Source organism: Myotis nattereri (genome assembly GCF_964212035.1).
Source record: "Myotis nattereri genome assembly, chromosome: 3".
NCBI lineage: Eukaryota > Metazoa > Chordata > Mammalia > Chiroptera > Vespertilionidae > Myotis > Myotis nattereri.
This window is the reverse complement of record NC_138077.1, coordinates 204,876,719-204,889,835: the sequence shown is the minus strand read 5'-3', so window position 1 is coordinate 204,889,835 and position 13,117 is coordinate 204,876,719. Positions and strand designations below refer to the sequence as shown.

At 49.0% G+C, this 13,117-nt stretch overlaps 1 protein-coding gene and 1 pseudogene across 2 annotated transcripts in view; both read right to left on the bottom strand.

Moving 5' to 3' along the window:
- Window positions 1–230: 230 nt before the first annotated feature.
- Window positions 231–4,519, bottom strand: PLA2G2A (phospholipase A2 group IIA). The gene is made up of 4 exons (XM_081086643.1): window positions 4,370–4,519; window positions 4,026–4,170; window positions 3,661–3,767; window positions 231–686 (listed from the first exon to the last, which is right to left on the bottom strand). Exons 1-4 carry the CDS (start codon window positions 4,407–4,409, stop codon window positions 544–546), a joined length of 435 nt encoding a protein of 144 aa, XP_080942769.1. The 5' UTR covers window positions 4,410–4,519; the 3' UTR covers window positions 231–543.
- A 1,380-nt stretch (window positions 4,520–5,899) lies between these two features.
- The window catches only part of LOC308515609 (cardiolipin synthase (CMP-forming)-like), a 28,147-nt pseudogene continuing 20,929 nt past the window's right edge, over window positions 5,900–13,117 (bottom strand). Inside the window, exon 3 of the transcript in view lies at window positions 5,900–5,974. The product of the transcript in view is annotated as a cardiolipin synthase (CMP-forming)-like (transcript). The remainder of the gene's footprint in view (window positions 5,975–13,117) is intronic.

Below are 13,117 nucleotides of genomic sequence, written 5' to 3'. Positions count from 1 at the left end.
TCACACATACATACACACTCACACACATTAACACATACACACATGTACATACTCACACACACTAACACACACACACATACACCACACTCACACATGTGGGCGCACACACTCACACACTCACACTCTCACACACGTTCATCACACTAACACATGTTCACCACACTCACACATGTGGGCGCACACACACATACACACACACATACACACAGACACAGACACAGTTTGCCAATGAACTAATTGCTTTATTTGGAGGAGACCCTGGGAATGTAGCCGCCAGGGCTAAGCAGGAAGCGGGACTTGGAGAGCAGTGGGGACGGGACATCTCCTGCCTCCCAAGGAAGAGGGGAAAGGCGCCAGGCCACCTGCCCCGGGGCTTCTCATTCTGGAAGGAAGGCTTCTCTCTGGGGGTTGAGGGGCTCCTGGCTTGTCTCTGGGATGGGAGAGGGGTGTTTCCTTCTTTGCCAGGAACTAGCCAGGGCGGGGAGGGGTGGGGGCCAGAGAGGGAAGCTCAGCGTGGGAGGCGAGGCTTCCGGGGGCGGGACCTCAGCACTGGAGGTCTCTCCCACGGCACTTCCGGTTGGGGTAGAATTGGTACTGTTTCTTGTAGGTGTTCAGGTTTCTCGCAAAACAGGAGGCAGCTCTTTTATCACATTCACACAGCTGCTTGCGACAGCTATCCTGCTTCCCTGGAATCACAAGAAAATAAACCTGGCTGAGGGTTCGGGAATGTTCGATGGCCCCTGTCCTCCAGACGCGTCTACTCCGGGCAAGCACCTAGGCTCCGGGTCCTTCCGATGGGGAGACAGAGCTCCTGTCCTCGGGGAGGGAGCGCCCAGTCTGACGGGGACGCCCGCCCCCAAGCACTGGGAGAGGCTTTCTTCTTCCCAACAGGTGTGTCCAGGTGCAAACCCCACCCCTAGCCTAGGGCCTGGGAGTGGGTTGTGATTGGTGTAAACCAGTCATGCTCCTCCCTTTTTCCTTTCAATGACTGGTCTCTGGGAGCACGTGACCTTGTTCTGGCCAATGAGCCACAGGGGAAGTCTCCTGGGGGCTGTGGGAAGGGCTCATTTCCTCCCCAAATAGAGATGTCCGAGGGAAAAAGCCTCTTCTATGGGGTAAGGCCATGAGGTTGGAGTGGCACCAGGCGTCTTGGCATCCCATGGCCAAGGTCGGGGAGCAGAAGGTGGGAAAAGGCTGGGTCTCTGACCACACGGTGGAGAAGCTGCTGCCCCCGCCCCCCAGCCCTCCCCCTCCCGGCACTGACCTCTGCCAGACCAGACCAGTCAGACTTCCCCAGTACCCAACCCTCTTGTGGTTGGGCATCTTGTTGCTTACGACCCAAAGCCTGCTAAGACACAGGGCCCTGTGGAGAGGTCCTGACAGGGAGACACCATTTCTGATCTTAAAGAGCTCAGGGTGTTGGGGGAGAGGCGATACTTTCTCAAAATCCCAGCAGCGGGTCTGCTGTCTGGGGACACTGGGCAAACCCTTCCATTGACCACCCAGCTCTCTCCTCCCCTTCAGAGCCAAACGTGCCCCAGGACATCTTGGCTTCATGTCCCACTCACTCTCCCCCCGCCCAACCCCCCAATCTGGATTTGCCCTCACACTCCATGGCAACAGCCCCAGTGAGGTCCTCAGGGGTCTTCCTGCCTCTAAATCCGCGGAGCCTGTCAGCCCTTATCCTCGAGACTTCGTGATAAATTGGCTGCTGTCCACTCCTTGACCTTCTCTCTCAGTCTCCTCTCCCTCTCTGACAGGCCGTCCTCTCTCTTCTGTCTGGGCCTTTAGACATCAAATGGGCGAGCGTATCCCACTTTCAGCTCCCTGCTGTGAGTCCTGAACCCATGCCTTGTCCAGACCCCTCCCTGGAGCTGCCGGGCCTTACATCCAGCCGCCTGCTTTGCGTCTCCCTGGGTGTTCTGGGAGCCTCTTAAACATGTCTACATAGAACTCCTCCTCCCTTCACCCACCTGGACCACCTGTTCCATCCACGGGACCGGATACCCACCCAACAGCTCCCTATCCCTCTACCCAGGCAATCACCAAGCTCTGCTGATTCTACCTGAAATGACACTCTCAGCCCTCCCATCAAGACTACCATTGTCATATGTCAATGGCAATGGTCTTTTCACTGCTGCCCCGCCTCCCAGTCCCATGGTCTCCGCCCACCCTGGGGGAATTCTCCCAAATGCAAATCTGTTCATGCCACTCCTTCCCTCAAGAGCTCCCACTGCTCTAGGACAAAGTCTAAATACAGAATGGCCTTGGGCTTGGCCTGGCCCCTCCCTTTCCTTCAGCCTCATCTCTCACCACTCCCTCTCCTTCAGGCTCACAGAACTGTCCCAGTTCCCTTGGGCCCTTTGACCCTGCTGAGCCCTCTTGTAGGAAGGCCTCTTCTTTGGGGTAAGACCATGATGTTGAAGTGGCACCAGGTGTCTTGGCATCCCATGGCCAAGGTCGGGGAGCAGAAGGTGGGGAAAAGGCTGGCTCCTGACATCCAAGCTGAGTCTTTAAGGCTGTGCAGGCACCAGGTGGGAGGAGGGTGTCTGCACAGCCTTAAAGACTCAGCTTGGCTGTCAGGAGCCTTCCTAGACCGCAGCCTGTGCTCAGGGCCCTGCCCTTTGGCTTCCTGCCTATTGGAGTCTCCCATCTAGTGTTTTCCTTGTCTTTACTTCCCGCTCACCTATGAGCTCCCTGAGGCAGGGACACTCTCCCTTTGTATTTCTTTTACTTTTTTTCGTTGTTGTTGTTGTTGTTGTTAATCATCACCTGAGGATATTTTCCCATGATTTTTAGGGAGAGTGGAAGGGAGGGGTGTAGTAGAGCTCGGGAAGTATGTCTCAGCTCTGCGGCTGATGCAATGGTGTCAGCACACTCCACCATGACATGCTTCCTTGGCACACCAGGAAGTAGCAAGCGCGCCTGAACTAACTCCTAGAGCCACGTGCACAGTGCCCCAGCCTTTCAGCCATTGGTCGCCTATAGCAACGTGTCTCCCTCTGATTGGTCCCCTCATGCTATATATACCCCTGTAGTTCCACCATAAAACGGATCTGTGTCGTTGAACCTGGTCCCCGTAGTCGTGCATGCAGACGCCCTAGTGTGTTGGGGCTCTGACGTCCTCACCCCCGAAGGACCCCCTGCTTCAGAGGGGGAGGGACACACACATTTGATGTGAAAGAGACACATCAATTGGTTGCCTCCTGCACGCACCCAACTGGGGGATGGGGGTCGAGCTTGCAACAGAGGTAGGTGCTGCTGGAATTGAACCCACGGCCGATGCTCTATCCACTGAGCCAAACGGGCCAGGGCGCCCCTTTGTATTTCTCTCTCTGGTGCTCAGCACAGTGCCCAGCACAGCGGACACTCAGTAAGAGAAACAAGGAGACGGGGTGAAATTGTAGGACAGTGATGGCGAACCTATGAGACGCGTGTCAGAGGTGACACCGAACTCATTTTTTTGGTAAAGTTTTCTTTGTTAAATGGCATTTAAATATATAAAATAAATATCAAAAGTATAAGTCTTTGTTTTACTGTGGTTGCAAATATCAAAAAATTTCTATATGTGACACGGCACCAGAGTTAAGTTAGGGTTTTTCAAAATGCTGACACGACGAGCTCAAAAGGTTCACCATCACTGTTGTGGGACGTCCTTACCACAGATGATTTGGCCATTTCGGTAAGCAAAGTTGTACTTCAGAAACTTGGTGCCACATTTCTGCTTCTGCAGACGTCTGTAGCAACAGTCATGTGCGGCACAGCACCTGTGGTGAAGATATGTGATTGGGGCTGCTTCCCCACAGCTCCTGGGAGCCTGGTCCCCCGTGGTCTTGCCCCTTGACCCTGGGCAGAGACCCAATGACCTTGCAATGGTCTAGAGCAGAGTTTCCAACATGCTGGCTGCTTTTCCAGCTGGGACCTCCTGGGGTTCTGGGACGATGGGCACCAGCACTGCCTGGCAGCTCCTAGCCTTGCGGGGGCCACAAGTGGGCAGAGGGAGGGGAGGGTTGGGGTGTCCTCACCGATCCGTTGCATCCTTGGGGGATCCTCGGCCGCCCAAGCCACAGTAGCAACCATAGAAGCCATAACTGGACACAGCATTCTTTCCTGTCGCCAACCGAATCATTTTCTGGAAATCCAGCAAACTCCCGTGGGTCTGCAGCAGGCCTGGAAGGACATCGCCTTGGAATGGGGCCGGGGGCCCTGTGCCCTCCATCTCTGCCCCTCTCTGCTACTCCCCCTCCTGCTAGGGCCTCTCTCCCACCCACTGAGGGAGGGCTTGTGGAAATGGGAAGGAAAGCTGGGGCTAAGGATGCTTTCATCTTGGGCTACCCCCTTGTGGCCAGAGGTCAGGGTTCGCTCTTACCAAAGGCCATGGTAAAGGCCAACAACAGAAGGGTCTTCATGTGGACAGTCCCCTGCGTGAGAAATGCAGATGGATTGGCCTAGATCCTCTCCCAGGTGGTCCCAGCTTCTGCCCTGGCCCACTGCTCAGCAACCCTGGAGAAAGGAACCTTCAGGGGGACACACAGACATGCTCCTCGATCAAGGATGACTACCTTCGTCACACACGAACACACAAGGAACATGCACACACAGGGCCTCCTGACCCTTCCCAGCTCTGTTTGACTATTTTCACACACATGCAGGCCTCAGACCCAAGGAGACCCCCACACGGTACGCTCAGGAGATGTCCACGCTCCCCATCAGACTGAGAGTTCCTGGAGGGTGCAACCAGGTCATCCCAACCAACCCGGAGACTCCCAAGGTCATAGGTTGTGCACCTCTCCCCCACCTCCATTAGAAACATCTTACTTTTTCCAACCGGATTCAAGGCTTGGGAATTCCATCTATGAAGTCCAATCTCCCATATCTTTTTCCAAAACTAAAGTACAGCATCCTCTCGTAGCAAGACTTTCCAACCCCTTACCCATATACACTTGTGCAAATGCATATATAGTCACACACATATGCATGCATATACCCACTGCTGAGCTCACCTGCTAATGCAGACCTCCTTTTATACAATCACTCACATACCCATACAACACACTTGTGCACATCCCCCCATATCCTGCACATGCATGTATTTGTCTATGTATGCAACATACACATGCATAAATACACTTGGACACATATGCCAACACAGCCACTCATAAAGGCAGCCACTGAGCAGGACCCATACTCCTGACAGGGCATGAATTTTGGGGTGTAACTTCTCAGAGAACGCTGGTGTTAATAGCTCCAAGTGCTGGTCTTGTTAAATCTGAACTCCAGCTCCCCTTAAATAGCTGCCCCCTAGGGAAGGATGGGAGTTGGTGGGTATGCAAATGTGGTGGGAGTGCCTCCAGTGAGTGGACTCAAAGTTTGGCATGCTTATAGCCCTGGGCTATCCCCTTTTCTTCCCCTCATTAACCTGCAGGACAGAGCTGAGGATGGAAAAACCTTATGTGCTGTTAGTGGATGCCAAAATTCTGGATTTCTTTGTAAATCTTTCCCAGGGGCCTCCTTCCTGACTTCAGTCCATTCCCGTAACCAGGTGCTGGTGTGAGCACCAGTCGCCTCCCTGGAACCACAGTCAGGAGAGGGTAGGGGCGTCTGCTACTGCCGGCTACGGCTCATCTGCACGCCATCAGGCCCATCACTGGGGCGAGGATTGCTCCTTTTTTTGGCTGAATGTGGCATTTGGTATAGGAATGGGGGCATTTAAAAAAGGAGGGCATTTATTGTTATTCATTCATTCCATCAATCATTCATTCACCAGAAGTACATACTCAACCTCTACAAAATACGGGAGGTGGTGGGGGTGTAAGGACTTGTCTTGCCCTCGCTGCACTATCTACCCCACCCAGCGCCCCAGCAAGGAAAGGGGTGCAGTGAAGGAGATGGTCCCTTCCTATTGGGCCAGCACCTCCACCTTCTCTTCATGCTCCTCTTTCTTTTTCTTCTCCTCCTCCTCCTCCGCATCCTCCTCTTGTGGAAAAAGCCAGAGCCTGCCCTGGAGTTCACCCTAAAGCGCTGCCTCCACCTTACCCCAGTCCTCACTCACCTTGTCCGGAAACGGAACTGATGACTGCTTCCCAGGTCTATTGTTCTTTCTTCTTCAGCTGTCAGGGATATATATGGGTGACTCCAGCTTTTAATTCCTAAAGCAAATACCTTCTCCCCGGCCCTTCAACACATGCTCAGCATTGATCTTCCAGGTCCTTCGGTAAACACTCCCTGACACTAGCCCCAAACAACCAGCGTGACAGAGGCCAGATGTTTGTAGTTTAGTGAATAGCACTATACCAAGGTTTATTTCCTGGTTTTGATAATGGGCTGTATCTATTTATGTAAGATGTTATCATTATGGGAAGCTGGGTAAAATGTACTAGTATATAGGACCTCTCTGGTATATATCATTTTTATTTATTAATTATAATATTTTATTGATTTTTAGAGAGAGAGGAAGTGAAAGAGAGAGAGAGAAAGAGAAACATCAATGTGAGATTGCTTCCTCCTGTACACCTCCCACCAGGGATTGAGCTGGCAACCCTGGCATGTGCCTTGACCAGGACTCAAACCAGCAACCTTTAATAAACACTCCACCTGTGCCCCCTTCCCCAGGTGACCCTCCAGGTGCGCAGGCCCAGGGGACTGGCTCCGGTGAGAGCACCTGAGCATTGGTGCCGAGGGGCCTTTCCCTGTCCCTCGTGGTGGGACCAGAAGCAGGGCAGCAGGTTTGATCCCTGAGTCAGGGCCTGGAGAACACCTGGGAGAGATCCACAGACCCTCATGGGACGGAGGGAGAAGGACGTGTTGGTTTCAGTCACTGGTCACTGAGACTGGTAGTGACTGCAGCATAAGCTCATCTGTGCTAACAGCCTTCGAGGCAGCGTTCACCTCGGAGATGCAATGTAGTTCCAATGCTAGGCCTGTGTGAGGGTGAACTGAGTCTCCGGGCCAAGTCTTGTGTGGAAGTCCTAACTTCCAGTATCTCAGAGTGTAACCTTATTTGAAAACAGGGCCTTTGAAGATGTGATTAGTTAAGATAAAGTTATTAGGATGAATCCCTTAGTACTGGTGTCCCTACAAAAAGGGAAAATTTGGGCACAGACACACGCAGCGAGGACACCATGTGAAGATGTAGGCTGAGGTCGATGATGCTTCTATAAGCCAAGAAACGCTGAAGGTGGCGGGAAACCCCAGCGGCTAGGGGAGAAAATGGAACAGATTCTCTCTCAGGGCCCTCCCTTCTGAGGAACCGGCCACACCAGGACCTTGATCTCAAACTTCTGGCCTCAAGAACAATGAAACAATACATCTGCCATTTAAGCCACTCAGCTGGTGGGACTTGTGCCTAGCAGAACCATCACCCTCCAGGGATCTCTGTCTGCCTGGGATTTTCGCTCTCAGAGCTGTTTGCTTTAGCCTTGACAGTCAGGGTTCAGAGGGGAGTGGCTAGAGTAGACCTTCGTCTTTTGTTAAGCACCGCAGTGTTTGGAACATGGTCATGCCTAGAATAGGCAAACTGCCTCCCCGACAGCCCCGATCCTGGAGGGCCCTGGCACTGTGTCCAGGCAGCAGCACTCACGGACTCTGCTGGCCGCCCACGTGGCCACTCTTGTCCCATCTTCTCAGGGTTTCCCCCACAAGAACTCGAAGTCCAGAATTTGGTCTCTTGACAGCCTCCTTCACCCAAGGACTAATTTAAGCACTTGGAGTACATTAGTGGGCAAACAAACACCTGTATTCAAGGTGTGCCTTTTTAGTGGAGAGGAACAAAGCATAAACAAAAGACAAAAAATAAATTATATAGCCTGTTCGGTGGGGATCATGCAATGAACAGAAGCAATAGAGATGGTGTCCCTACAAAGGGAGTGGGTGAAGGTGGGATGCAATTTTATGTAGGGTGGACCTTCTCAGATGGAAAGTGCTTTGAGCATCATCTGTTTTCAGAAAAGTTTTTTTTTTTTAATTATTTATACTCAAAAGACTCAGCCTTACACTTACAGGAAAGTTGTAGTGGGACATGCCTGTATTCCCCAGGAATTCCAGCTTCCCTGAATGTTAATACCCCAAATGTAGCCATGGTACAATGATAGAAACCAGCAAATGGACACTATTAACTCATCTACAGAATTTATTGGAATGTCAGCAGTTTTCCTACGAATGTCTTTTTTCCACGATTCAATTCAGGATGCTACATTGCATGCAGTTTTCACATCTCTAATCTGTAATCGTTCCTTAGTCTTTTTTTGCTTTTTGTGACCTTCAAACTTTTTGAAGAGCACTGCTACAGTGTTTATAGAATGTTCCTTAGTTGAGTTAATCTGGTGTTTTCTCATGACCAGATTGAGGGTATGCACTATCACAGAAGTGACAGTGCGCTCTCTCAGGGAAATGGATCAATGGTCGATGATATTGATAGATCTCATTACTACCAATGTTCACCTTGATCGCTTGGTAAGGTGGTGTCTGCCAGGTATCCCCACTGGAAAATTACTATTTTTCCTTTTGTAATTAGTATGTATCTTGGGGGGAGTTACTTTGTTTTTGTTTTTTTTGTTTTTATTGCTTAAAGTATTACAAAAAGGATTACATATGTCTCCTTTTTCCCCCCCCACCCTTGACAATCCCCTGGCCTCCCCTACCCCCCAGTGTCTTATGTCCATTGGTTATGCTTATATGCATGCATACAAGTGGGGGGAGTTACTTTGAAACCGTACAAACGTTCCATTTCTCCTCATACTTGTGCTCACTGATTTTAGCATCAATCCATGTTCTTGCCTGCAACCATTATTACAATTGTTTTTTATTTCTTGCCTTCAACGTTAAGAATTTAAATTCTACTGTAGGTAAGAGCTTTTCTTTGTCGGTATTTATTGAAATAATTATTTATATTAGTAGGCGCTCATTATTTTCATCTATGGAGTGTGAGTCAATACCATCCTTATTTGTTTCCTTGCTCAGATTGTCCCATCTTGGCCATGGAGAGCACCTTTATGTTGACAGCTATGTCCTTTTGGCATGCCCTCGTCATCATTTTTTTCTTAGCATTTCCTTACTTTCTGGCATTACAAAATGTTTCAAGCTATCTGGTATTTTAACTTTCCAATCATACATTTCTCCTAGGATTCCTAGTTCTTTTCCTTTCTCCACACCCTTGTTTCCTTCCTTCCTTCCTTCCTTCCTTCCTTTCTTCCTTCCTTTTTGAGAATGGTATTTAGAAACAAAGATCTGGGAGATAGGATGCTTATTGTTACTGGGATGTCAGTGCTTCTGCCCTTCTCATCAGTCAAAGTTGGGAAACACACCCACACACTCAAAGTGATCACCAAACTCAAGGTCATCTAGACGTTCTCCTATGTTATCTTTAAGGGGTTTTATAGCTTCCTATTTTCATTGGGGTCTATGATTCGTTTTGAGTTAATTTTTGTGAAGCATGTAAGGTCTGTGTCTAGATTTGTTGTTGTTGTTATTATTATTATTATCATTACTTTTTTTTTTGGTAGATGTTCTTTATCAAGCTGAGGAAATGCCCTTCTATTCCAAGTTGGCTGAGAGATTTTCATCATTAATAAGTATTGGTGAAAGGGCGAGGGCTACGCCCTCCATCTTGCCCCAGGGAGAGGGCTATGCCCTCCATCTTGCCCCAGGTCGAGGGCTACGCCCTCCATCTTACCCTGGATCCTCCATTTTTGGGCAGCAGCCATTAGCCATGGGCTCAGCAAGGAGCTCCTTCCTGGAAGCCCAAGCCTCTGCTAGCCACATCTAGGATTTCTTTAAACTAACCAATGATAATCAAGGGAAGTGCACGCCATAGATACGACCACATCCTGTGTAACAAGACACTGACTTGCGCCTGGCCAATCTGCAGGGCCCACAGTCCTCTCTCCTCCCCTTACTCCAACCCCCCTATAAAACCCCTCTCCACACAGAGCTCCCTCTCTCTCTGCCTCCTGCCGCTGCGTCTGTGAGTGTGGTGGACAGGGAGCTTGAGCTAGCTCGAATAAGAACTCTTTGCTTTTGCATTGGACTCGGCTGGCTCCCTGGTGGTCTTTTGGGGATCCTGAAATCTGGGCATAACACTTAGGGGCTCATCTGGGATCCCCAAGACCCTTGAGGGACCCCCGATCCCGAGAGTCTGACTGGCCGCGGTAAGTGTCTGTGTGTTGTGTATTCTGTTATGTGTTATATGTCCTGTCCTGCGTTGTGTGTTCTGTCCTTTGTGAGCTCACTTCTGAAATTCTGTAGTTCCTGAAATGGTCTAGGTCAGCTGTTGGCAAACTATGGCCCGCAGGCCGGATCAGGCCCTTTTGAAATGAATAAAACTATTGAAAAAAAAGACCGTACCCTTTTATGTAATGATGTTTACTTAGAATTTATATTAGTTCACACAAACACTCCATCCATGCTTTTGTTCCAGCCCTCCGGTCCAGTTTAAGAACCCATTGTGGCCCTCGAGTCAAAAAGTTTGCCCACCCCTGGTCTAGGTGGATGCACTGCTGAAGGACCATGGGCGGGGAGAGTCGGAAGATGTTCCGCTCCCCAGGAGGGATGTGTATTCCCCTCGAGGATCTGAGACGAGGTGGGTCGCTCCTGCCAGTTGGCATACAGCCATCGTCTAGCTTTTGGTTTTGCTTCCATGGAGTTGGAAGACTATACTTTTGGGCCCTTTAGTTGTCTTTGTTTGTGTTGTTTTTTTCCCTGTTTTATTCTGTGTACTTACTGAATGGACATAATGGGACAAACTCAAACTACTCCTTTAAGCATTATGGTCATTTTAAAGTCAAGGGCTGGGCCAAACCTGCCTGCCAGCCTCAGGTGTGGTTTTCCAGAACTGCTGGGAACTTGGGACCTTGGAGCTTACTGAATTCAAATGATAAAAACTTATGTCTAGGTATTTTGAAGTGAAATAATGCTGAAATATTGTTAGAGGACAGAATTGAATCTGTTGGTTGATTATGTCTTGCATTTTTGAAGTTTATTCTTAAAAATGTTACTGATTGAGAAATGCTGAATATTTGACTTGCCAGCTAAAAGTTTAAGGTTCAGATTGAATTGGGAAAAATTGTGTGTTGTGGTAGCTAAATGCCTTTGCTTATTGGTCTGATTAAAAAAGAGGATTAATTTCATGACCTCAACTGAAAATTTTTAATACAAAAACCAGTTTAAATTTAATTGATATTCTTTGAGATAATTATAAAAGGTATAAACAGCTAATGAGATTTCAGTTTGTCTGCAATATAATGTTGGCCATCTATCTTTTAGGGATTTCGGTTTGCTCTGTCAAAAAAACAGTGTAGACAGCCACCGTTTTGGGCTGCATGACTTGGCAGCCGCCATGTCAGCCACATGGCTTGCCGTGCCCCTGGGGGCTGCCATCTAGAAACAGCAAAGGCCCCTCCCTCTGATTTAGTCAATCACAGAAGGAATGTCTGCTCACTGAGGCAGGATGGAATTTCAGGGGTGGAGCTTTAAGGCAAAGTTTTACTACAGAAATGTGGATGGGGCAGAAAGTGTGCTTGCCTCGTGGATTTATTTAATACTATTTTTAAGAAGATATTTTTAATACTTAATTAGCAATCACAGTCTTAATATAATTTTAGTGATATGATAGACCAATGTTTCTGAGCAGTTGGCTTTATAAGGGCCGACAATAGTAAATCTAGAAAACCCTGCTTTCCTTAAACTAAGGACATTTAAAGGTTATATGTTCCCTCCCTAAACAAAAGTTAAGTAGCTTATGTCAAAAGTCTTTAAAAGGGACTGATAACAGTAATATGGTAACAATTATTTCAGGTAAAACATGAAAGGATTTATTCCCTTCCACTGTGTGGAAGGGCCCCTGGGAAGGCACTTAAGCATTCTGTATTGACCTCTCTTGACCTTTTTTTGCCAAGAGGATTCCAATTGTCTACAGCTGTTATCTGAGCTCTCTGTTCAAGCTGAGATCATGAAAAGCTGGTACGATGGATCGGTCTCTTGCCCAATGGCATAAGCTGGGCCCTCTCTGGAGAAGAAACCTGGGTTCCCCATGATCAATGCTGGGGCCCCGCCAGCAGGTGAGGGGCTCCAAAGTCAGTTGCTGGGCATGGAGGCCAGAGGGATATAGGTTAACAAGGAGACAGAACTGAATCTCACATCACCCTACTTGGCCCAGAGGATGGCTGGTAGTCAATGACAGGTAAGACCCCTCAGGGAGGGGTGACCTAAGACAGGCACAGTCGGGGGGGGCAGTAGGAGAGAACTTGGGGTTCAACAGAGGTGGGGCACAGATCCTCACCCCCCCCCAATGGTGCAGGGGCTTGAACACTCGCCCCTTCTGAGGAAGGTCTCCTGTCCCCATGGCTGCTTCCTGCTTCCCATGCCCAGCCCAGATCAGGAACCAAATAACAAAAGAGATTTGGTTCAGCTGAAATCAGAATCCAGATAAATGGAGGCTTGGCTAACAGACCCTATGTCTCAATCTAGCCTAACAACAGGAATGCTCAGAGCCTTCACAAGGATGTAAATTAAAATTATTGTTAGAGTATTAAATTTGACAGTAAAATAGTTGTCATGTTTTCAAATTAATTAAATTTGGCTAACTTGAACTAGGTAATTATTCAAAAGGTATTAACCAAAATTTTCATTTCGTGGTAAGCTGCTGGAAGACATCTTATCCAGGTATGGTTTTCCTGTTATGATAGGATCCGACAACGGACCAGCCTTTATTTCACAGGTAACGCAGGTAGTAGCCAGGGCTATTGGGGCAAATTGGAAATTTTTATAGGCCCCAGAGTTCAGGGCAGGTAGAGAGGATGAACAGAACTCTAAAGGAGACCCTTACCAAATTACCCATGGAGACTGGCGGGGACTGGGTGGCTCTCCCACTGTATGCCCTTTACCAGGTAAGGATCTCCCCTTACACCCTGGGCTTTACTCCCTATGAAATCATGTTTGGCAGGCCACCCCCTATCATTCCTAACCCTGCCTGTGACTGTGTTTTGTTTGACTTGCTGTTTTCAATTGTTTGCTGGAATCCTCATGGAGGACATGGCCTGGTCTTAACCTTCCTCCCTCCTCCTGATTCTGAGAGTGTCTATAGCTGGATTTCAGGTGATCTCCAGGCTTTCTGTCTGCAGGA

Bases quoted from the DNA above. Each gene is read 5' to 3' on its own strand.
- PLA2G2A (XM_081086643.1), bottom strand. From the start codon at position 4,409: ATGAAGACCCTTCTGTTGTTGGCCTTTACCATGGCCTTTG. The intron at 4,171-4,369 runs GTAAGAGCGAAC...ATGTCCTTCCAG, and splicing joins GGCCTTTACCATGGCCTTTG to GCCTGCTGCAGACCCACGGG. The intron at 687-3,660 runs GTAAGGACGTCC...TTGTGATTCCAG, and splicing joins AAATGGCCAAATCATCTGTG to GGAAGCAGGATAGCTGTCGC.